Raw genomic sequence first — 23,594 nt, forward strand, 5'->3', positions numbered from 1 at the left:
GGTTCCCTACATGCAGATTTAAACTGTGATTAAATCATCTATTTAAAACCATTTTGATATCTATATATTAGGATTGTTTTTGAATTAATGCAGTAGTTAAATGACGTTCATGAGGGTAAAACCGTTTGGTAAGGAGAGGCAAGATGAACATGTTTAGTGTCATTATTAAATCAACCAAATTAGAAGAGCCCCAGATACGACTGGGGTGTGGTACTCAGAGAATGTTTATGAATGTCCAAGTTTAGCGTAAGAGAATAGGCAAGCCTTGAAAACCCATGGGAATAAGATGCATCTGTTGTTATAGGCAGCCCCAGCAAAATGTTACTGGTTCACTAGCCTGGGGCAAGCTTTTTTTTTTCCCCTTCCCCCTTTTCTGACAGCCAAGTACAATATTAGCTTGCCTTTTTTTTATTTATTTTTTTCCCCATCGTCAAACAGGCTGGGTGAGAATACTTTGTGTCTAGACTAATAAATGTTTGTAAGGATTTTGCAAGACTAGTTTATGGGAACAGAATCCACATTTTGTTTTCTGCTGGAAAAAGCAGCATTAAAAGCAAATGAGCACCATCATGCATTTGTTTTAAATTGCATATTACAGCGCTCCTATTTTGTGTGCAATCAATACATAATTTGGAAGAAAAATGCTTTTAAAATTCAAAGCTATCCCTGAGTAGCTAAGGTTCTCTTGGAAACTGAAGGAGGAGTCTGAAATTATTGTTCTTTTGTTTGCATCCCCCAGTGGGAAAAGGCAGCACACAACTAGGAACCACTGTGCTTTGAGGCAGCATGAATCATTAAGAATAGAGATCAACGTGTCGTTCCCCCACCCCTTCATTTAAACATTAGATATTAAAACTGAATCTAGGACAAAGGGAAACTAAACAGACTCTTTCCTTCCCAAGCAGTTATTGGGTTAAATAAAGTATCAAAGGGACCGTACAAATGTTGTAACTTCCTCTAATGAAATAAAAGGGTACTTATATTTTGCAAAACATGGCCTGTCTAGATCCTAATTACAAGCATCAACTTAATCAGTGGAAATTACTGGGATATGCAGGGGCCAAAACCTACATTTTCTTCTTAATATTTGTTTTGGAGGGCGGAGTATCTCAAGATGAAATGGCTGACTGAGGTTTTCATTTCATTGCTTTGGGTGGAAATGACTTAATCTTTCCACACAAGGTAGCGCAGAGAAGCTGCTCTGGTGCAAAGCAATCTTCAGTCCCAACCTTCCAACAGGCTCACACCCTCAGCCTATCTCTCCTGGGAGTCAGCTTTCTGAAGCATCCACAGTTAAATGGTAAGGAAGAGGGCTTCTGTTCCGTAATTCACATTTAGTAACTTCATGAGGACTACGCCCAGAGATAGGATGGATGTTCACTCATATAAAGCAGCACATATCCAGAAATTTTGCCCTTGAAACTAGCTTGTGCAGCAAGTAAGAATGTGTGAGAGTAAGCACAACTGAGTATGGTGTTTGTACTGCAATCATCCACACAAATATTAATATACTAGAAAGCTTTCAAAGCAAAGAACTCTGAAGTTCAATTTCAGTGTATTCAGTAACATAAACCTTCTTCATCTCTGAACATTATATACTATGATTAATATATATATTTCTAAGGATGTGCACATGTGAGTACTTCTTTACTACACGTGGAAAGAGCAAAACAATTTTACTTCAGTATTACTCTCTTTTCTCACCTTTCTCCTCCTTTCCCCAAAGGAAAACCAACTGATACTAACAAGGCCTTATTTTTCCCCTAGAGGAACCCAGGAACTAGAGAATTAAAAAAAAAAAAAAAAGTGCTACTTGTCAAGAACCATATTTAAAATGGTTTGTGGACTGTAAGATAAACCACACGAGGCTGCCATCATTTCACAAACAAAAAAAAATAATAGTAATAAAAAGGGATCCTTCCATCTTATTTGTTTTAATGAAATAAAAAACAATTAGTTATCAACTCACAAACTGCTCCAACAAATTTAAGCATAACGTATTAAGGAGTCAAATTTGAAAAGCACTCATAAGATTTGAAAGTAAAGTTGTGTGGGTTTGCATCGTGTTTTAACAAATAACCTGCAATGCCCGCAAGGTCCTGTACAGGCATCAATTCCAACAGTGAGAACTTTGGAGGACAGAGAGCCTCAAGTACTCAGCACTGCAAACAAGGCTGGACATTGTGCAGTGCTGAATGCTCTGAGAATTCCACCAAAGCTACATATGTGTTTCACCTTGCTGAGAACCTCACTGAGAAACAGAACCCCTCCAGACTTCATATTTGCTCCATATAGCTCACTGGTTAATTGCTGCCTCTGATTTGCAGAACACCCTCAGCTCCAACTGATGTTGCTGAAGGCAGATGGCCTATGTATAAAAGACAGTATTTTTTTCTACATTGCACATATTCTGAAGATTAACTAGGAATTTGGACTTTTTGAAGAAGCACACAGCTATAACTGAGGTTTAACTACCAGTCTTCTACAGCCTAGACAGTACCTATTGTTCCTTCATGACTTCTTTCCCATACCCCTTTTTGAACTAATTATCAAAAAAGAGCCTTATACCAATGCATAGAGTCAGTAGAAGAGTTTTAAAATCAACAGTACTTTAACATAGGAAGCATGTCCTTCTATTATAACTCACAGGGAGGAAGGTAATCCTGCTAGTATCATATTTTGTTTTGACTAATAACCACCAGTTTTGAAGAAAGACAAATTTAGAGATCTCTACCAAGACTGCCTTGGACTATACAAACATGCCTTTCCATCTATGAAGTTCTTAGCACCTTTACTGAGTAAGACAACATTAAAATAATTACACTCCTGAAGTATAAAACAAAGTTTCAAGCCTTAACATCAATATAAAATAATTGCCTAATTCACAGTATTCATTGCAAGCTAACAGCTATTTCCTACCCAATATACAGAATCATACAATTGTTTAGGTTGGAAAAGACCTTTAAGATCATGAAATCCAACCATTTACCTAACACAGACAAGTCCACCACTGAACTATGTCACTAAGCATCACATCTACATGACTTTTAAATACCTCCAAGGTTGGTAACGCCATCACTTCCCTGGGCAACCTGTTCCAAAGCTTGACAACCCTTTCTGTGAAGCATTTTTTCCAGATATCCAATCTAAACTTTCCAGGTACAACTCGACGCCATTTCCTCTAACGCTGTCACTTGCTACTTGGGAGGAAGGATTGTCTCCCGCCTTGCTACAACCTCCTTTCAGATATTCATAGAGAGCAGTTAGGTTTCCCTTCAGCCTCCTTTTCCAGACTAAATAGCCCCACTTCCTTCTGCTGTTCCTCAGAAGACCTGCCCTTTAGGACATTTACCAGCTTTGTTGCCCTTCTTTGAAAATGCTTCAGCACCTCAGCTTCTTTCTTATAGTCAGGAGCCCCTAACTGAACACAATAATCAAGATGCAGCCTCACCAGTGCAGAGCACGGGAGGACAATCCCTTTTCTAACCACTCTATTTCTGATACAAGCCAGGAAGGTATTTGCCACCTGAGCACACATATGTGATTCATAAGATGCTTTGAAGATTCAGTGTGCTGAACATGTGGAACTTTACCATAACCATCACGAAGTTCAAAAGCTCATTTCTGTCCTTCTGTCTGGTGGGGTGAATTTAGCACTCACAGAACAATGTTGGCTTTGCCAGTAAGGGCTGGCATTATGCATGCCCATTACACAGTCTGTCTGCCCACTGTTTAAACTGCCAGCCTTCAAGTCTTGCTTGAGCAACACCTTCAAATCATGGGTTCCCTGGAAACATGTCAAATTCCTTCATCTCCTAGTAAGACCAATGGATAAGGAAGGTGAGCAGCAGGCTGCAGACTGCCACCAGGGAAGGCCAAGTTGCCTGGCAAGTGAACCTAGAAGACCAAGCTCACTTTGTTAAATGGCACAATTTGAAGATGGTTCTTTGGAAGTAGAATATACTGAGCTCCTTTAGACCTGTGAGCCACAAGCAGAGGTCAAGCTACTAAAGGATGCTTGCAACCTAAGTTCTTTGCTACCCCTTTGCTATCACTTAAGGAGAGCACAGAGTAGCATAGTCAAAGGTCTTTTCCATTTTTCCTAAATATTCCCCCATCTAGACACATCCATCCCTCTTTTAGTCATCAGCACTTTCCCTTGTTTCTGTGCTTTAGCATGATACTGTTCCTTTTTATATTTTTAACAATATAATAAATGCTGTATTCCAGTTCTTGCCACTCTAGATCGTACTTTTTTTATTTCCACTGCATGCTACTGAACTTAAAACACTTAGCATGATCTCAAAGCTTTTAAGGATAAGAGACTTGTACACATCTTCCCACAAGAGACAACACAGACTTTTGCTCAGTTTGGGCTGATTTCTGAGGCTAACTGAAAAGGATTCACTGGTAGTAGACACCGTTTTATGAAATATGTTACAGGTCACTGAACTCTGAAGGATATGCAAAAGACGTGAGTGGACCTTCTGAAGTTCCTTCCAGTTCCTTGACAGAAAGACAACAGAACTGGAAATGAACCATCAATTAAAGTGATGCAAGGCACAGAATTATGAAATGCCATCTGGCTGGTACTGGATAGGGAAATGTGTCATTTTTGGTGGCTTCCACCTCCACAAAAGAAAGAAAAAACTGTTTATGTAGCAAAGTGGTTTGAATATTTGGGTTCAGAACTAGACTCCAAAAAAAAAATTAAAATATGATAAAAAGGACTAAAGTTTAATTGCTATAAAGACAATAAATTTTAATTAATAATTCTGAAAACATAAGTAATCACATCCCTTTGACAGCCTGAAGAAGCTGCTTTAATGCTCAATTTAACATTATTAGAAACTTGACTAATAACAGCAGCAAATTATAGTCCTATAGGTGTATATTCAATAAAGGTGAGGTTACTGACACAGTGGGGAGACAGATGAGTAGAATGCTAAGATCAATATTGCTGCCTATTTAGGAAATAGCAAATAAACAAAAGAAAAAAAGGGAAACAGCACTATATTGAAATTTATATCACTTGTGTAAACAAGTCACTGATAACTCAGAGGTGAACTATCTTGGGCATTTATGGATCAATGACCCTGCATCTAAAGTGCAAGGGAGAGAGAATATTGACCATTAATACACAGAAAAGAACGTCACGTCCGTGCACTCAGCTAAAAATGTTCAGAACCCTCCCCCATGCCGTGACCCCAGAACTGTTATCAACCAGGACTTTAATTTTATAAACAGACACTGAAAAGATCATTCTGTAAATTTTGCAGCTGGCTCAAGACTTCCAAAAATTAGAAAAGATAAAAATATTTAATTTGATACTGTGGAATTCTTGACTAGACCTCAGCTTGAGAGGTAAAGACAAACTAAGCACCAAAACAAGATTAGCCATAGCTTAGCTACAAGTGATTGTGCCTCAGTTTTATTGATTATGTGCAAAGAGAATAAAACAACTGCAAACAGCTGACATGCACTCAGTGCTTTAAAAGTTCCAGTTTCACAATGTTGGAAAAAATACTGAACTCAGACTTGGGAGAAAAAATCCGAATTCAGATATACCTCACCATATTTTTAAAGAAGGTACTTCTAAAGTCACATCCTAACAAAAGGGTCATCAATCATAACCAGATGAGAAAGTTAACAAAAATTGAATCCTTTCCCTCAGACTACATATAAACAAATGGGGGAGAAAGCAAGGGATAGCAATAGGCTTACATGAAACGCTAGAGACTGCTCAGTGAAGCAAGACACACCAGAAGCAGTCTTTTCAGTACATTAGGAACAAAAGGAATCCTAACAATAATACAAAGTCCATTATTTGATAGAAATTCTTCAGTATTGAGAAATCTACAAACAGCAGAACTGTTCAATACCAAAACTCTACAGTCTCCAATGATATATTAGTACTCAATGATAAATATTGTCTACCCCAATAACAACTAACAGCGATAAATGGCAGCAATTAAGGCTAGACACTGGATCCAGCTAAAGCATGCACAGGTCATTAAGGGTGTTGCAAGAGAGGAAACAATGCAGAAGAGAGGAATAAGAAACAGTAAGAGTAGAAAAGTATGTCTCATGAAGAAAAGCTCTGTTTTACAAAGACAAATTTAGGGACAATCACAGCATACACACACATTACCCCAATGTGATAGCAGTGGGCCTTTCAGTCCAGCAAAGACATGAACCATTAGTAGCATAAAGTTAAAAGCAAGTAATTTCAGTTCCTGAAAATGGCATCTACTTCTCACAGGCTCAGGGGAATTCATTTAACAACACAAGTGAAATAGGCTGCCCTGCTGGCAGTATCTGAAGAGTAACAAAAAGATTTTCTAAATGATGTGTGCTTGCTCTGAGGCTGTAACACAGGCCAGTCCTCTAGTTTGCATCACACAGGTTGTTTTAAACATGATTTCTTTAAGCACTCACATGCTTTTCTTTCTTGTGGGAAATCTTTCTAAGCAAAACTAAACAAAAACCAGACTGGTAGTCAAAACCAACAGCACAGATTTAAAAATTCCTCTTTCATTCCTATTTTTAATTGAATATTTGTTTTCATGTAGCAAGTTTCATAACAAAATTGAATTATTTATATATGTTTATATGGACTTTGACATGCCCAATATGCTTCTCTACACATCTCTATTTTAAATACAAGTGGCACCCAGTCCAGCTTGCAGATCAAGAGACATCCCAGCCATCACTATTTTACATGACACTGTGCAAAGTAGACCTCTCCATCCTTCCGTTAACTATTTAACCCACCAGAAAGTCCAAGCCGCTCAGAAATAAAGCACAAGTACCTACCAGAGAATGTTCGCTATTGCAGACACTCTGAGCCCATTCAGAGATTCAGAACTGCCTCCATTACATGGTTTATTGAAGTCGGTGTTGATCTCCAGTGCTGAACATCTTGATCTAGGGGAGAGCCGAGTGTCAGAACACACCCTAAACCCCAGACACCCCCAGAAGAGTAAACCAGACATCTTCCCCAACTTTGCCTGCACATACACCGCACTGTTCCTCCACGCTCGCCCCCACTCTGCAACGCCACGGGATGCGAGACAACTCTGCAGCCAGAACTTCATGGCTCGTTGGCTGCCGTCAGTCTGTCAGTCAGTCTGTCGGCCCGGGCGCCAGCGCGGGTGCGCGCAGCCCGGTGACACTGGGCGGGAACTCGCCAGCTCCTCTGGGCGCACTGGGGTTGAACTTCTCAACTCTCCTCATCGACTGACGAGGCAAGAAGAATTCTCCTCCACCCTGCTGCGAGGAAAGCCACGCACTGGCTCCCGGCTTTACAGCTGGCACGGGGCGGAGGAGGAAAGAACGGGGAGAGAGGAGATCGTCCTCGAACTCGACGGGGTTTAACCCCACTGCGGGCTAGGCTATGGGGACAAGCAGCAGTCTGCTTCGAAGTTACGCCCCGGCTCTCCCCCCGCCCTGGCTCCCCCAGGCAGCCTGGAGCTCACCGCCCCCGGCAGGCGATGCAATTCGGGCTGCGAGGACAGCGCCGGCCGTTCGCCCGCCGCCACCAGACAATAGGGAGGCGAGCGAAGCACGGATGGCCCACCGCGCCCACCCCGCGGGCGGCAGTGGGGCGGCCACCCCCGCCGGGCCCGGCTCAGTCCGCCCGCCCCCGCCGACCAACAGCCGCCTTGGCCCCGGGCGCGCTGGCGCTGTCCCGTCCCCGCCGAGAGAGCATCTAGCTCGCTCCCCGGCGGAAGCAAGGGCTTGTGGGCGGCACGCCTCTCAGGGGGGTGAGGAGGGTCGCCTTCCCGACATCTAGAGACCCCCTCTCCGCCCGCGCCAGAAGCAGCGGGAGACGCGAGCCCCTACCTGACGGCGCCGCTCCGCCTCGCCCCCTCAGCCCGCGCCGCCCGCCTGCCTGCCCGCCCGCCGCCTTCGCTCACGGCCGCGCCGCCATCTTGCGTTTCACAAACTACTGCACTTCTTTTGGGGCGGGGGGGCGGCGGGTGAGCCGGGAACTCCCAACGCCGCCGGCCGCCCGGTCCCTTGCCTCGCCGCCGCCCGTAGCGCCCACTCGCATCCTCCCGGCGCCTCGCTGCCCCGGGGCGGTTGCGCGGGGAAGCCGGGTAGCGGCGGCCGGTGCCTCAGCCACCCTGGTAGGGAGCGGGGGCGGAGCCGCTCCGCTGCCGCCCCGCCCGTCAGACGGTGGACAGAAGCCGGAGGATGGCCCAGCCCGGCCCGACCTCACCGAGGCAGCGGCCAGCAGCGGGGGTTCCCCGGCGCCGTAGCGCTGGGTCCACTGCCGTCTGCTCGTCCTTCCGCCGGGCGAGGTACCGGTGCGCAGCGGCTGCGGCAGGAAGGAACGGGGGGTGGCAGGCCAAGAGTTCCCGGGTGCCAGCGGCGCCCTCAGCCCGCTCCTCCGCCGACAAACTTCAGCGCCGCGCTAGACGCTCCCATGACACGTTCAGATAGATTTTAAGGACAGCGTCGCTTCGACCCCCGCGAAAGCTTTTTCTCCGACCCCAGCCCCGAGGGCTCCTCAGGCGCCCCGAGCTGTTGCTGAGGAAGGACTTTGCCGCGGGGTCATGAACCCCATGCCAGGGGCAAGGGAAGATCGAAGTAACGGCTCTCAAAAGACACACCCACCCCCACTCTGTTTTGTGCGTTTCGTTACAGAACTTGAACCAGGGGATGGATCTCTTCCGTTAGTACATACTTGGACATTTTGGTCAATATTTAGTTTTAACTCGCGCTCCATACTTCTGAAAGACGTTGCGTTTCTACACACAATTTATTTTATCGCTATTTGCCATTTTTGTTCAGACACTAAAACATGGTGGTTTCCCTGAGGAAAAAAAAACTAAAGATGTTTGTGGGAACCCTTACTGCTAAGTGCTGTTAACTGTTAACCAACTGGTGGTCATTGGTCATGGAAGACCAAGGTTTACAAAATTCTAATTAAAAAACACCCCCTGTATAGATACAGTAGCATGTTGAGATTAGTGAGAGGAAGCAGTTTTAGCAAAGCTTTGAAAATCAAAAGTTTTGATACCAGCACTGGTTCTGATTTTTCAACCTGCCACTATGGTTCAGAATTTCAGTCATCCTAGGGAACGTGGTCAGCAAACCACCCCACATTCCTATCGAACTTAAGTGACAGCAGCCACTCTGGAGCTCAAATGAAGGAAAAATCATGTTAATTCCTTTATTGCATTTCAAACGTAATAAATCACATTAACATTTTAAATTTTCAACATCTGTTTTTCTTTCTCCTGTGCTTGCTTTTGCAGAATAAGCAATACACCAAGAGTGAGGTAAACTGCTCACATACAGTTCTTACTTTAAAAACAGCATGGGGCTCAAGACTCAATTTAAGTGTAAAGTTATTAATGATCAAAATTATTCTGCAATAAAATACCACAGCAAAACCACACCAAAAGGTGATTAATTTTTTATTGAAACCAAATGTATTATCCAAACGATACAGACAAAAAGAAAAATTTTGGATAGTATACATTTGACAAGCACACTAGAAAGAAACAAAATAAACCCAATAGATACATCAGAAATCAAACACAAATAGGGATTGCAGAGTTAGCATCACCAGACCTTGTGATAATTTTATTTATCATAAAATTAAATTTTGCCTATGTTATTATCAAATTTTTTATTAAAAATAATTGTCAGATGAACACAGAAATTTTCTCTGTTGGTTTGAAGAGGTATACATCTTCAAAACAGGGTATTGCTTTGCTTTTACTTAAATATATTTATCACCAACAATATATTCACTTGTATGTAATAAATGTGATTCTCTCCAGGTAAGTAGAAGAGTATTTACAATTCAATTTGACTACAAGCCATCTGATCTGCAGCTAACAATGTATGAAGAAGATTGTCATTATTACAATCAAGACTATGTTTTACCTTAGAATAGTTACAGTAGTAAATCTTGCTTTGATTCAAGTTAGGTTTTTCTGACAGGGAAAAATATGCCATAGTAGAAGTTCTTATGCTTGTGGAAAGATTGTTTCTCTCATACATTTTTTTAGGTTGTTAATTCTACCAAAACCACTTGAGGTGTTATCAAGGTAATAATAATAAAAAAAAAGAAAAACCTCTGATCTGCATTAGGAAGTTTCTAAAGAATTTTCTTTTCATATACCAAAACTAGATTTGGCTTAAAACCTTTATGTTTTAAGCCAACGGACTGTACAGCACCACAGTCTGCCTCAGAAAAATACATTCCCACAACATGGAAAGCAATAAAATTTTATCAAGCTTTCGATCATTTTCTTTTAAAGAGAGCTAATGAAGTTATCTGGGAGATGCTCAGATCTGCAGCGTTCCAAAGGCAATCACAGTAGTATGTCACATAAAAATATATAAGACAAAAATACCCAAAAAAAGAGTTATAAGACTGTATTTGAGCTTTCTTAATAAACTGTAAGATATTTGTTTACTATATGTAAAAGCAATAGTATTGAATTAAGCACAGATGACAGCATTCAACAACAACCAAAAAAAACCCCAGCAAACATTACAGAGAAGTGTCACTGAAGATAACTGAAGGCTGTTGTTTCTTTCTTCATTTCCTAATAAGAAAAATAGACAAACTAGTAGTCAGCATGAATAAAAGCTCAGGAATCCTGTTTATTTTTTCATTAAAAGAATAAAGGATCTGTACATGCATACAATTGTCAGTAATATCTAGCAAATACACGTGCTACCACCAGCACAATGCCTGTACCCACTAGCTCCAAACACATCCTTATGCATCCATAATAGACAGTAGTGTAGAGAGACTGTGGATCTGTATCAACAGTTTGAAAGAGGAGACAGCTCCTGAAAAGCCACAACTAAAAGCTGGAAATACTATTTTCTACACTCAGTAATTACTTATTAAGTAATTCATACAGTAGAGCTTGGTACTGATCAACATGCACAGTCACTGAGTAAGAGATATCTTTTGTTAAAACAGAAAATAAAGAAATCATGTCCCCAAAAGCTTACAAGCTCACATAAAAAAGTCCCTTCTCATACTAAACCAGATCATTGCACTGGATGACAAAGAAAGGCACGCTTTTGAGGAACAGCCTCCCTGAATCCAAATACTCCTCTACTCCTCACTTGCACAATCAGAACTGAGTGCCCGTTCTATCTCTTTATCAGATGAAGAAGATGAGATGGAGATGATCAGGGACGAAGAGAAGAGGCTCCCTCATTTTTAAGGCAGACTGAGAGGCATGAAGAATTTTATCTATTCTCAAGCACAGGTATCTCAAAGACAAGTGGATTTCAAGGATTCTAAATCTGAAGACTGGATATCCAACCTATCAAAATTGATTCAAGACTGGAAATGCCTGTATGGGACCCCAGGTGCCTCTGGAAGATTTCCGCTGCGTTCCAACAACACAGAAATCCTTTCTTACAGGAAAAGATCAGACAATCTGACTCATTAGCATTAAACTGGCATAGACAGAAATCTTCCGTTATGCAAAATTAAAAATGCTCAAGCCATGCTAATTAAAAGAGATTATGGTGAGACTAGAGCAAAATCTCAATCTCTCATTATTTTTCACACTTTATTTCTTTCCAAGAATAGAATGATTACTATACCAAGTATTACCATGTCTGACTGTCTGTAAGGAGAGAAAGAGGAAGTGACATGCTGAGAAAAGCACTCTCCTTCCATAGCCCCCCTACCCATAAAAAGGTGCTGGAGAAGGGTTTTCGACAGACTAGAGGTTAACTGCTCTGTGAGGGCTGTGTGGGTGGACCCATTGTCTTCAAGTTGAAGTTTTTTCCTGCTGAAACCACCAAATATTATGCCAAGTACAACAATGATTTTGCAATATGGATAAATGTCTTCCAGACTGAAAGTCTTGTAACACAGGCAACTAAGCAGTAAAGAGTAATGCTAAATAAGCATGATGTCAAGGTGAAAACATACATGCACATAACACACAAATGCCTAACAGTGACAGAAACAGGTATTAAAAAAAAATTACCTTCAATAATTCAGTTTTGTCATAGTCTTCCCGGTGTCTGTAAATGCACTGACTAAGAACAGCATATAATTTTTCCAGTTGCAATATATTGAAGTTTCTAGATACCACAGTGACAAAATTCAGTAGTTGCTGAAGGAAAAGAAATGGAAAATGAAAGTTTAGAACAGTGCAAGGTCCTTTACAGAGACTCTTTATGGTTTCAGAAGCTAAATAATACCAGTACAACACAAGTGACATCCTGCTTACTTACATTGTTAACTAAAATACCAGTAACACTTATGAGAACAGGTTAAATATCTGACAAGATTTAACTGGAGAAAATGAGTTAATTTTTCATACTTCATAGAAAAGGAAGGCTTACATTTTAGACAATATTTTGTTGCTATTCACTTCAATGATCTTAACTGCCAATCAGCTGCTTCCAGAATGTCAGGGAATGACAGAATCCACTTTGACACAGAGTTGCTGCCACAGCAAATCCACAATTGTATTTCATAAGGGAAACTTGCTGTAATACAGAGCACCATGAAATGGATCTTTGGAAGCCAGGCTACAGATCTTCCAGATACAGTTGTGCCAACTGGAAACAGAAGCATCCTTAGGTGCTCACCTTTACCCACTGAGTGCCTACAACTGCTGGCAGAACACACTCTGCTCAAGCCATCTGGCCAGATCAGGAAGCAGTTAGATTAGTTAGCTCCTACCTTTAAACTGAAGAACGGATAAACTACAAGAGTGACTTGGCCTGTAGCAGACTACCAATCTCTCACACAGTAATTTCTGTTACCAAAGATGTGAATGTGATAATCTTTAGGAAAGGAACAGTGACAAGCTAGTAGCAGCAATCTTCTTACACTGCTGAGGCTGTTGAGTATGTGTGTGTTGTGCCAGGCTGTGAAGATGAAGCTTAAGAGAGCAGCAATACCAATGAAAACATTACTGCCTCACAATTGCCTGTCATCAGACTCTGCCTGCCTCAGATCAGCTAGCACCACACTGGAGTATTCCCCTCAACTTCATTCCATACAATATACAGATAAGATGCACAAAGGCCACACAGTGTGCTTTCAGCTGCTGCAAACAGAAAAGGTAGGATGTGACAGACATGCATGGTCAACATTCTGTGTGAAACTATTGCTGCCACATGGAATCATAGAATAGTTTGGGTTGGAAGGGACCTCCGAAGGTCATCTAGTCCAACCCCCACTGCAAGTAAGCAGGGTCATCCTCAACTAGATCAGGTTGCCCAGAGCCGTGTTGAGTCTCATTTTGAATAAGTCCACTCTTTTTGTAGGCCTCCTTCAGGTACTAGAAGGCCACTACTAGGTCTCCCAGAGCCTTTTCCTTTCCAGGCTGAACAATCCCAGCTCCCTCAGCCTGTCCTCATAGAGAGCTGTTTCAGCCCCTTGATCCCTTTTGTGGCCCTCCTCTGGATCCACTCCATCAGCTTGGTGTCCTTCCTGTATTGAGGGCTCCAGAGCTGGACACAGTACTCCAGGTGAGGTCTCACCAGAGCAAAGTGGCAGAATCACCTCTTGATCTGCTGGCAATGCATCTTTTGATGCAGCCCAGGATGAGATTGGCCTCTGGGCTGCAAGCTCACACTGTCTGCTTATGTCCAGCTTCTTGTCCATCAGCACCCCCAAAGTCCTTTTTCGCAGGGCTGCTTTCTATCATCTCATCCCCTAGTCTGTATCTGATGACATCCATCCCTCTGGCACATCAACATAGATGACTGTATACTCTTCTGTATATTCAGAAACTTCTGGGTCTATTACCAAGCAAATAAATGAACAACCACCACCAAACAAAACAAAAACAACAAAACCCCCCAAACAAACAAACAAAACCAAAGCCCAACAAAACCAACCAAACAAAATCAAACAAAAAACCCACAGAAAACCAAACAAAACCATGCAGCTACATTTTGGAGGATCATCTGGCTTATTCACTGCAGGTGAATTCCAAAGAAGCTCTCTGGTGTGAGCAGTTATTTCCAATGGCACTCAGGTTTGGAATGCACTTTCTAAAACACTCATTTCATGACTGTAGTTCTCCTCAGAGCTGAAATATCTATAAAGGCTGTACTCCAGCAGGCAGTCATTTCAGAGCACATGCTATTAGCACCTTACCTATGTGAAAAAACTATGTGGCTTCTCTATACACATCAGCAGACATGAACAACAAACCCCCATGAAATCTGCTTCCTTAGGAAGCCAACTTTAAAAAGTTTGTTTTACCTTTACAATTTAGGTCACATCTTAAAAGTGTGACAGAAATTGTGTTGACTAACCCCTCCACTAAATGGGATTCCTATCTGGCCACAATCTCCCCACACAGGGAGAATATTCCCTTTCTCATCATTGCAGGTAAACAGCAACCCTCCTCTGCACTGGCCAACTTCCAAGACTCCAACATAGCAATTTTCCTCACTGCAATATCCCCTGAAGATTAGGTCCTTGTTCTGCAAAGGAACCTCTTTTACTCCCTGCAGCTAGGCCCATTTTTAACCTTTTCCCAGCTATAGCCCAGGATAGCAGCTTCTCTTCTAGGAGGGACTGGAGAATCCTTTTAACATTGTAACTGTATTGATGAAAAATTCTAAGGCTGCATTTGAAAGAGTTTCAAAAAAGTAGCTATTAGTATTTTATCCAAGATGAACTTTATGTCAACATGCTAATTTAAGGTTGAAAGTCATCACTGCTAGCAATAGAAGTCCCTTTCAGGTTCCTAATAAATGTCAACATACAAAAACCTAAAATAAAAGAAACTCCACATATCCATCATAAAGATTGTTACGACATTGCCAGCAGTACTAGCAGGTTGTCAGTATGCTATTTTAAATTAAACAAGCCCTTTTAAATTAACAATTAGAATGAGAACTCACTTCTTAACATTCCACACAACCAGGTGTGGAAACACAGCAGTCATTGCCCGTTACAATTTGAATTATTTCACAAGCTATATATTGTTTTAATTGGCACTGGTTAACAACCAACTTAATTTACAACTCTGCACACAGCAAAAAATATTTTTTCTTCTTCAAAATTGAAGTGAAGACTCACTTTGAGCTCCAAGTAATCCACAGTCACGGGTGGTGTAAGATTGTCTGTGGCTTTCTCAACACGTGTTTCCCGTTGTTCTTTTACCTGGGAACGTCTGGCACGAGTCACACAGTGCACCCATGAATCTGGAATGACACAAGTTTCTTAAGTCAGGCTTTCTGTTTATCAGGAATACAGTATCAGTGAAGTATACCATATCTAAGATAAAGTCTCTCCCTGCAGTGACAGGGATAAAACTGCTGTTATTGTTTTACTAGGAAATGCTTGACTTTTACTTTCTTTCTGGTGAAAAGCCACTCCATGAAAATTAAAAACTCAGACACACACAAAATCACCAGAGAAAAAGACATGGTAAAAACAGGAAACAAAATAGAGTCATGTTGTCATTACAGCACTGCACAGTAAAACTCCAAAGTAATTTAGGTTAGGAACCACATCTTCCCTTGCAAAGAGCAGGACATAATTCTTCTATTCCACACCTGACTGGGTCCACACTGCTTGAAGTACAACTCTTTTAACTTAACACTGCAGAAAAACAAGAGTTTGGCATAACAAGAAACACTCCATGCCTACTCTGGAGAGTTACAACAGAAATAACAAAATGGAATTAAAGAAGGCTAAAACATAATACAACAGTATAATCCTCTTCAGAAAGAAAAAGCATCTACATGACGTGTTTGATCTCTCACTCACCACTTGAATCTCCGTCTTCAGAACTTTCTATTATTTGGCAATGCAACGTTTCACTCTCCGGCCTCGGCTCTGAATGTTCAGGAACCATGACAGCCTTCTTTTCAGTAGACTTAGCCACCAGAGCTCTCTCATTTTCTGTTGCAGACTTATTTTCATTCCTGTTTTTCTGTCGTTCTTGAAGTACTTTTTCATTTTCATCCATAGAATAATTCTGTGTGGACTCAACTTCAATGCGATCCATGTTAGAAACGTGTCTTTCTGGAGACTCTTCCTCACTTTCTACTTCATTTTGGTCTTCTGGAACTTTATTTTCTTTATTGAATTGAAAATGCCTCCTTTTTGCTGTAATACTAGAATACACTTTATTCTTCCTACGTTTCCTTCTTGACATCTCTATGAAGAGACACCAGAAAAAGTAATTCAAAACACTGTGAAAACAGTTATTACTTCAAAATCCAGAATTCTCATCTCATTTGACATACAAGGAAAATGATCAAAGGAGCTCAAGTACCATTGTTTGTCTCCTTACAGAGTTAGTGAGGTCAATTTGCTATTAGATTTTTAAAAACAGCTACAGTATTTCATTCACAAAATCATCAAGATTTTATATGGGCAGAAAATTATTACTTTATATAGAAAGCACTACTGCAAAGCAAAGTTATTAGGAGGTGTTTCTTAATGTCTTACTATGTGACCTAATCTAGATGAACAACAAAAAAACATTTGGAGACAAGTGCTTCCAATCTCTTATAAAGTTGTTAACCTCAAAAGCTAAACACATGCTGGGGAGAGTTAGAGACAATTTTAAGGGACTATTTGATGGAGAAAAAATCGTCTGTAAAGATTTACACTTCATGTGCTTTCTGATCCAGTTAACTTTGTTGAAAACAAACTTTGCCTTTTTGCTCTTGAGAAAATCCCACCATTTTTTCTATTCACAGAGTACTGGACAAAGCACACGTGTAAAGTCAGTGGTGAAATTCCCAGTTGTGTAAGTGAGACCACAAATCTTCACACCATGTCATACATTTTAACTGAAAAAGCCTGAAAACCCTCATGCCCTTTTCACAGGAGTGTGAGGAAATAACGATCTTTCCTTTCCATATCTATTATTATTGCACTGTATTTCTTCCCTCCTTCCCCTTTCAATTGGAAGTCACAGTAAAAAGTGGCATAGAGTTCAATATTTGAGGGCAGGAAAGAGAAAAATACTGTTTCATGTAACAAAAAATTAATTGAGTGTTCAGAAACTGCCATGTAACCACATTTTGGATTTCAAGAGCTAGCAATTTAGCAGCTGTGAAATGTCAATCGAGCCACCAAGGCTAGGGTCTTACATTGCTGACCAGCCACTGTACTTGAGCTTCATAACCACATTGATTGCATGACATCTGTATTTATCTCACATTTTGAAATGAATTAAAAAACCTAATGCCTCTGGCACAAAGAGCCAGGGATCACAGAAACCTGTTGTGTCACAAGAACAGAGGAAGGATCAGAAACTTCAGCATCTTCTTCAAGAAAATTTGAGTAAAATGCAACTGGCCTTGACAGCGGGGTGTACTGGCATCTACTGGTGCTGCTGGCATCTTCACGTTTTCATTACACTTTGGGTCAGTTTTCTTACACCCAGGAACAGAGTTCTTCTTTGGCATTACATGGTAGTAAGATGGAGCATACTTTGAAGAGCTACAACCTTGCAATAAAGAACAGACAACAAAGAACTGTCTTGCACTGTTGGCTACAAATACTGACACAAGCCTTAAAATCCTCAGCATCAAAACCCCTACCTCTTTCCTCACGAGATTCTTTGATTTCTTCGCAGCACTGTTCGAAATCCTCATCCATTTCTTCCCTCACTATGGCGTATGCCGTATCTCTCAAAGAACAAGCTCGGTGCCTAATCTGACGATCTGAAAGTTGAGTCAGAACCGAGTATTTTCTACCAGCCAATGAAATTCTTTATTTTGATTACTTAGAAATATTTTGCTCTTTTCATAGATAGGTTCTGGAAAGTTATCTTAGTGAATATTTTCAGCACAACAGTATGGAAGTTAATTATTAACAGCGGCAAAAAGCACCAGTTACTTATCAACACTTTGATCACCATTTCATGCCCAAGTAGTTTAATGATACAACATTTACAATCTGCCAAGAAATGTTCCTTGTGGATGTTTTTAACCGTCTAATATCAAGTCTACTGTCCACAGAAATTTTAAATATTTTAAATTCTAAATTTTAATTTTCTCCCAATTTGGGTTAAAACCACACATCCTCACCTCCAGGATCTTTATCTGGGTTGTACTCTAGAGCATTGCTACAGATTAGATCGATGTCTTTTAGAAAATCTGCTGCAGTTAGGTACTCGTGTAGGTCAATCTTGGAGAGGACTGTTGATAGGTCCATGGGGTGTTCAATAACTGTGTTATAATCTGGTACCTATGAATGAAATACACTTGCTCAGAGAATTAACACAGTATCCACCAAAATTAATTATTTTTATAAAGTTAAATAAACAACTTGTTAAAACCACCAAATATTTATGACACATCCAAAGATGTGGAAATTAAACAGAAAATTTCTTGAAAACAGAAGGGCTATTTCAACTGGCTTTGAAGAGACAGACCAGAAGAGGGAAAAAGAAAAGCAGGAAGGTTAGAAGCATGTGTGGGGAAGAGACGGGAACAGTACCCAGAATAGGATCCATCTCACTTTGCTTTGGCAAACAAACCTTTCTCGGTAAAATCACCCAAGATTCTCTTTGGTGGTGGTGGCGGCAAGAGTTGCACCTTTAAAGTTTCTGTCCTAGGCATCTACTTTAGAATGAGATAACTAGACCCAGAGGTGCTGATTTTTTTATCCAGATCATAAAAGGAGCCTAATGACTAGTTTAAATGAGGACACCTATGTTTGTTTACATTATTCACATCTCAGAAACTAAGTAAAGAGACAGACAAGCCAGTGCAAACTTAGGGAAACAGGACTTTGCTGAAGCACAAAGCTGTATTAAAACTAAGGCTGGCTTTGAACTTTATGCCCTTGGCTTACACTTATCCAATAAATTACATGAGAAAAAGAGACGTAAGATATGATTGGGAGGAAGAAGAAACTACACAGGCCTTATGGTTGATTTTACACTGAGAGGCTGAGTATGAAACAGAGAATAGAATCTTAACATTTATTTTAAGGACTACTGCTTCTGTTCTTGCTCTCACAGAAACTATTGACAGTCAATTGAAGAGCTTTAGGCCTTATTAAAACAGACCTATAGATACTGTTTATAATTATAAAGAAAGATCTCTGCTTTTCAATGCTTCAACATGCCTGCAACATGCCTACACAACGATGTCTTAGGAAGAAACCAGGGCTTTTGATGAATATGCCAATAATAGACATCTGAGAGCCTCAAGGAGTCAGCAAAAGTATAGGCAAAATTAATTCCCTCTTTCTGGAAAAATTGTTATAGTATGGTCCTGAAGCCAAAAATAAACCTTCCTATAATGAGCACATAAACACTGAGAAATAAACAAAAAAATTATGAATACACAGATATAAAATGGCATTACAGATCAACACTAACTTACCTCCTCTTGGTCAACAGGCTTCGTAAATGCCCTGAAACGCCTATCGACAGCCAGCCTGTGAGTCACATCCCTTAAGAATATCCTAAGTTGACGCAACGTGTCCTCCTCCTGCTTCTCCAGCTGCTTTAGTTCTTCCTCTGTCAGCTGTGGAGGCTTTGGTGGTGGTGCTAGGGGAAGTACCTCCAGGGGCCGACGAGCTTAATCAGAAACTTTTAGTCAATTTATAGTACTTGAATATGAGCATAAGAAAAATTACTGATAGAACATTACTATCAAATCAAACACTGTAGAGTTATTAATTTACAGTTGTCCAAATTTTATAAATAGAATAGCCTCACCTGCATTGTTTTTTGATACAGGAGGTTCAGCAGCTTGATTTAGAATTAAGTCCTCAAAAAACGTTGCTCTTGCTTGCTTATTAGGTACCTCAACTTTGAAAACTTCATAATCATTAATAAACAACTCTTTTATCTAAAGAATGAGGAGAAAAGATATTTCAGATAAGGCCACACAAATGCATATTCTAATTCAAAAGATGAGCACCTTTCTAAATTAAAGTGAATAAACATCTGGATTAGACAAACTGCACAAAGTTAGCTTTTTGGCCTTAAAAGGAAAGATTTTCACAAGTTAGCACAGCAAATTAAAGTATTCTTCTCTAGGGAACACCTCTAGAGTTAAAGCTCAATGAAAGGACCATATGATACACTGTTGAAGTGGTGACATTCACCACCTGCAAGACTGCTTCCTCTGTATTCACCTGGCCTTGCTGCTCTTCAGTTTGAATCTTTACAGCAGCTATAGAGGGAACAGGCAGCGTTCAGTGGACAAGCGTGGGCATTTTGGTAAGGTTTCTGTTGTTTGTTTGGGTTTTGGTTAGTTTGGGTTTTGTGTGTGTGTTTCTTTTTGTTTGTTTTAATTAAGTAAGGCTTCTGAACTTGCCTACTTCGAGGTTTTCATCCATTTTTCAATCTCTACTACCAAAATGTACATAATACCAAGAATTATTATAGAAGGAATCTATTGACAGTATGAAAACTTCTGTAGAAAGTTAAGTCCATTCAAAGCATCTGATGATAAACGCATCTAAGTAAGTCCTCTCTTCCCCAGTAACTGAGACAAAACCATCGGAGCGGCATAGTTACATTTTAATTGCCTTCCTTTAATGCACACTCTCAGATGTGCTAAAAGCTAATAAGCATGTACTTTCACTAAATTTTGCTAAGGAATACAACTGAAAACTGACTTTCAGGTTACTTAAACAGAAGTTGTACCTGAGCTTTCTAATTTGTAAAGCTTTCACCTATATGAAAAAAATGTAACTTTTATTAAAGCATTTAAATTTAAACCAACATTTCCTTAACAGTGTGAGCAGGGTACTTTTTCAGTAAAAGTATCTTTCAATTTTCAGTAAAAATGTCTTTTTTCCCATTTCAAGCACCATATATTCTTGACTAAGGACATAGGTAACCATCTTGAAGTCACTTGAACTCTTGTCTGAAATAAATTTATACATCTATCTAATGAGTGTGTCAGAAGTGAGAAAAAGTTAGGTCAAAGGCAGTCTCTTTACCCAGAAAACACTTCAGACAAATGCTTTCAGCATTTTTTTCTCTGAGCAGATTTTAATAGTCCTGGTTAGGGTGCCTGAGTAGCCACAGTACGAATTTGCTTGGAAGTTCCCAGCACTGCTAAAAGGATTTAAAACTTAACAAGAAATGTAATAAAAACGTTAAAAAAAAGTACTAACAGAAGTACCTCTTTTGGGAGATCTGCATGACGCACATCAGATGTTGCAAGCAGCAAAACTGGAGCAAACGTTGGAATGTTCTCCAGCAGTGTTGTAAACGTAGCTTTCAATGTAGCTCCAACAGCCTCCCACCACAAATGGATATGTGGGATATAAATTATACTGGGTGCTGTTCTTTGAGCTTCTCGCATCAACTGGTAAAATGAATGCTTAGATAAGAAAACTAAACCATGCAGAACAAGCTAATAAATAACTAGGTATCAAACTATTTTATGAAATTGGAGTACATGAAGCCAAAACATCAAAACAAACCAACAAAAGAACAACTCTTTAACAATAAGGTAAAATTTCTGCTTTGACTCCAGTATAGACATTTCCACACCTCAATCACAAAGGAGGACATGCATCTACTGCATGAGAAAAGTGGCAACAGTTTTTTCAGATGACAATCTTCTCCATGCACCCTTTCAAGATTATCAGTCTTTGGGGCGTTCCTGTCACAAGATGGGAAGTGCATAGGGTATATGTGGGCAGTGACTAGCCATGGTAGTTATATCACAGCAGATGTAACCATTGCAGGGAAAAAAAAAAAGTATCCAGTCATGATATGTGGCTGCCCTTCCTTGTACAGCTGCCAAATGCTGCTACTAAAGAACAAAATATTTTAATACAGGGATGCCAAATAACAAAATGGATTTCTTGCCTAAAAGTAAAACGCAAGGCAGTGCTAAATCTGCTTATATTTAAATTTTCTAGTGTAAAAATGTTTTACACCAATGTAAAAATGTTACATGTTCCATGAATTTTAAGGCTTCTACTGCATATACTGCAGCAGTAAAAGCTGTATATGATATATAAAAAAGAGAAACATCTCTTTTTCCCCAAAATTTGATTGCCTTACAAACAGAATAAAAAAAGGCAGCTGCAAAAAGTGCCTTATATGCAGTCTGGCTGACCCAGAGCCATTTATAGGGAGCAGATTCTTAAGAAGCAATGAAAACAACTTTCTGGATGCCACTGAGACCAGCATGATTTCTTGCCACAAAAACGGGTTTATTAGCAGCACATCCCATCTTCCCAAACTGCTAGCACTATTTAATTTGGAATGGAAAATATGGTTATGTATAACATCTTTATTTGGTATCATTCAATCTAAAAGAAAAGTGGATTTTCAAACAGAAGGAAACAAAACAGCATATTCAAACCAGACACCTCCACTAACAATTGTTTCATTTACTAGTTTGCATACAGAGTTCATGAATCTTGTGATATTAAAGAGAAAAAAGGTACCTGTGCACATGTTTCTTCTGGTGATGTGGTGCTAGCAAACAACAGTGATAGTTCTAGTGTATAAACTGAAAACTTTTCCAGGGCGTGTATTACTGCAGGTGCCAAGTGAGAAGCTTGCCCATATCCTGGCTCTCCAACTAGTAAGAACCGTGGCCTATAGGATGTTGGCTGGTAGTAAGCATTTCTAGAACAAGAAGAAAACAAGTTTAAAAATGAAGTGATGAATAGGCACACAGATGTTGAAGGGTTTTTTTTTCCCTACACAATTTTTCTTTGGTAAATACCCTCCATATTCCAATAAATAAGAAGCTGGCCTGTGATTGGGAAGACTAGCAGAACCCCTTCGATTACTGTACCTCCCCTACGAAATCTTGCCAATGCCCAACATGTCTGCTATTCACATGGCTGAGTTAACCAACAACTCCTCCATCCCACGAGGGGACTGTCCAGCTGGTCAGTAACACACACGATTGGTCAGTAACCTGACATGGGAGAGAATAACAACTCTCAGCACACACCAATTTTCAATAAGTCTTGAGTTTAAGTAACTGAGATCTCTCTATCTGTCAAGCCTAGCTGAAATCAGCCATAATTGCTGAAGATGGTGGTAAAGAAGCAGCACAACATTTCTAGCAAAAAAAAAAATAATGTGGGTGCTGAAACATATGAGCTATTAACTGAAGAAGGACACAGTTGGATTGGTTAAATTGTAACAGTACACTAAATACACCTAAGATTTACTTTATTCAGTGATTCTGTTTCATCTTTTAATTGTGTATTAATTCCCTAGCAATCTTGCTTTACTACCATAAATACTACCATAAAACTCTTTTGTGAGGAACATATAATGTTTTTTATATATAGATCTATCTATCTATCTATCTATGTATCTTATACTACCACAGTACTGTTGCACCTTTACTGGCTGAAGTCCTAACCAAGCTCAGCAGGCCAGGCTTTCTGGACAGCACAGCAATAAAACATGAAAAAAATAACTGACCCAACAGCGATGAGAATGATCTATTTTTTCAGCTGTTGCTTTATACAACTTCCACATTGAAATGCTGGAAGGTTAACATAAACTCAGTAGGTTAAAGGTTCAAAATGCAGGCATGGTTTAGGTTTTCTCACAGTGTTTTCTCAATTTTGTTTCTGCTACATAATTTGCTACCAATTTGGTTTAACACCTTGGAAGGTAGAAGGTGCAGGGATTTTTTTAGCTAAA

General features: G+C 40.1%; 1 protein-coding gene across 1 annotated transcript in view; it reads right to left on the minus strand.

The window, feature by feature from the left end:
* Window positions 1–10,195: 10,195 nt before the first annotated feature.
* The window catches only part of ATAD2 (ATPase family AAA domain containing 2), a 28,545-nt gene continuing 15,146 nt past the window's right edge, over window positions 10,196–23,594 (minus strand). The window contains exons 17-27 of the mRNA XM_054385314.1: window positions 22,370–22,553; window positions 21,088–21,273; window positions 19,668–19,800; window positions 19,330–19,526; window positions 18,025–18,184; window positions 17,536–17,658; window positions 17,292–17,441; window positions 15,746–16,138; window positions 15,053–15,177; window positions 11,988–12,116; window positions 10,196–10,571 (exon numbers count right to left, since the gene is read on the minus strand). Of these exons, the coding sequence (XP_054241289.1) occupies window positions 10,530–10,571; window positions 11,988–12,116; window positions 15,053–15,177; window positions 15,746–16,138; window positions 17,292–17,441; window positions 17,536–17,658; window positions 18,025–18,184; window positions 19,330–19,526; window positions 19,668–19,800; window positions 21,088–21,273; window positions 22,370–22,553 (1,822 nt within the window). The 3' untranslated portion in view covers window positions 10,196–10,529. The remainder of the gene's footprint in view (window positions 10,572–11,987; window positions 12,117–15,052; window positions 15,178–15,745; window positions 16,139–17,291; window positions 17,442–17,535; window positions 17,659–18,024; window positions 18,185–19,329; window positions 19,527–19,667; window positions 19,801–21,087; window positions 21,274–22,369; window positions 22,554–23,594) is intronic.

The sequence above is a fragment of the Indicator indicator genome, chromosome 12, assembly GCF_027791375.1.
Source record: "Indicator indicator isolate 239-I01 chromosome 12, UM_Iind_1.1, whole genome shotgun sequence".
Lineage (NCBI taxonomy): Eukaryota > Metazoa > Chordata > Aves > Piciformes > Indicatoridae > Indicator > Indicator indicator.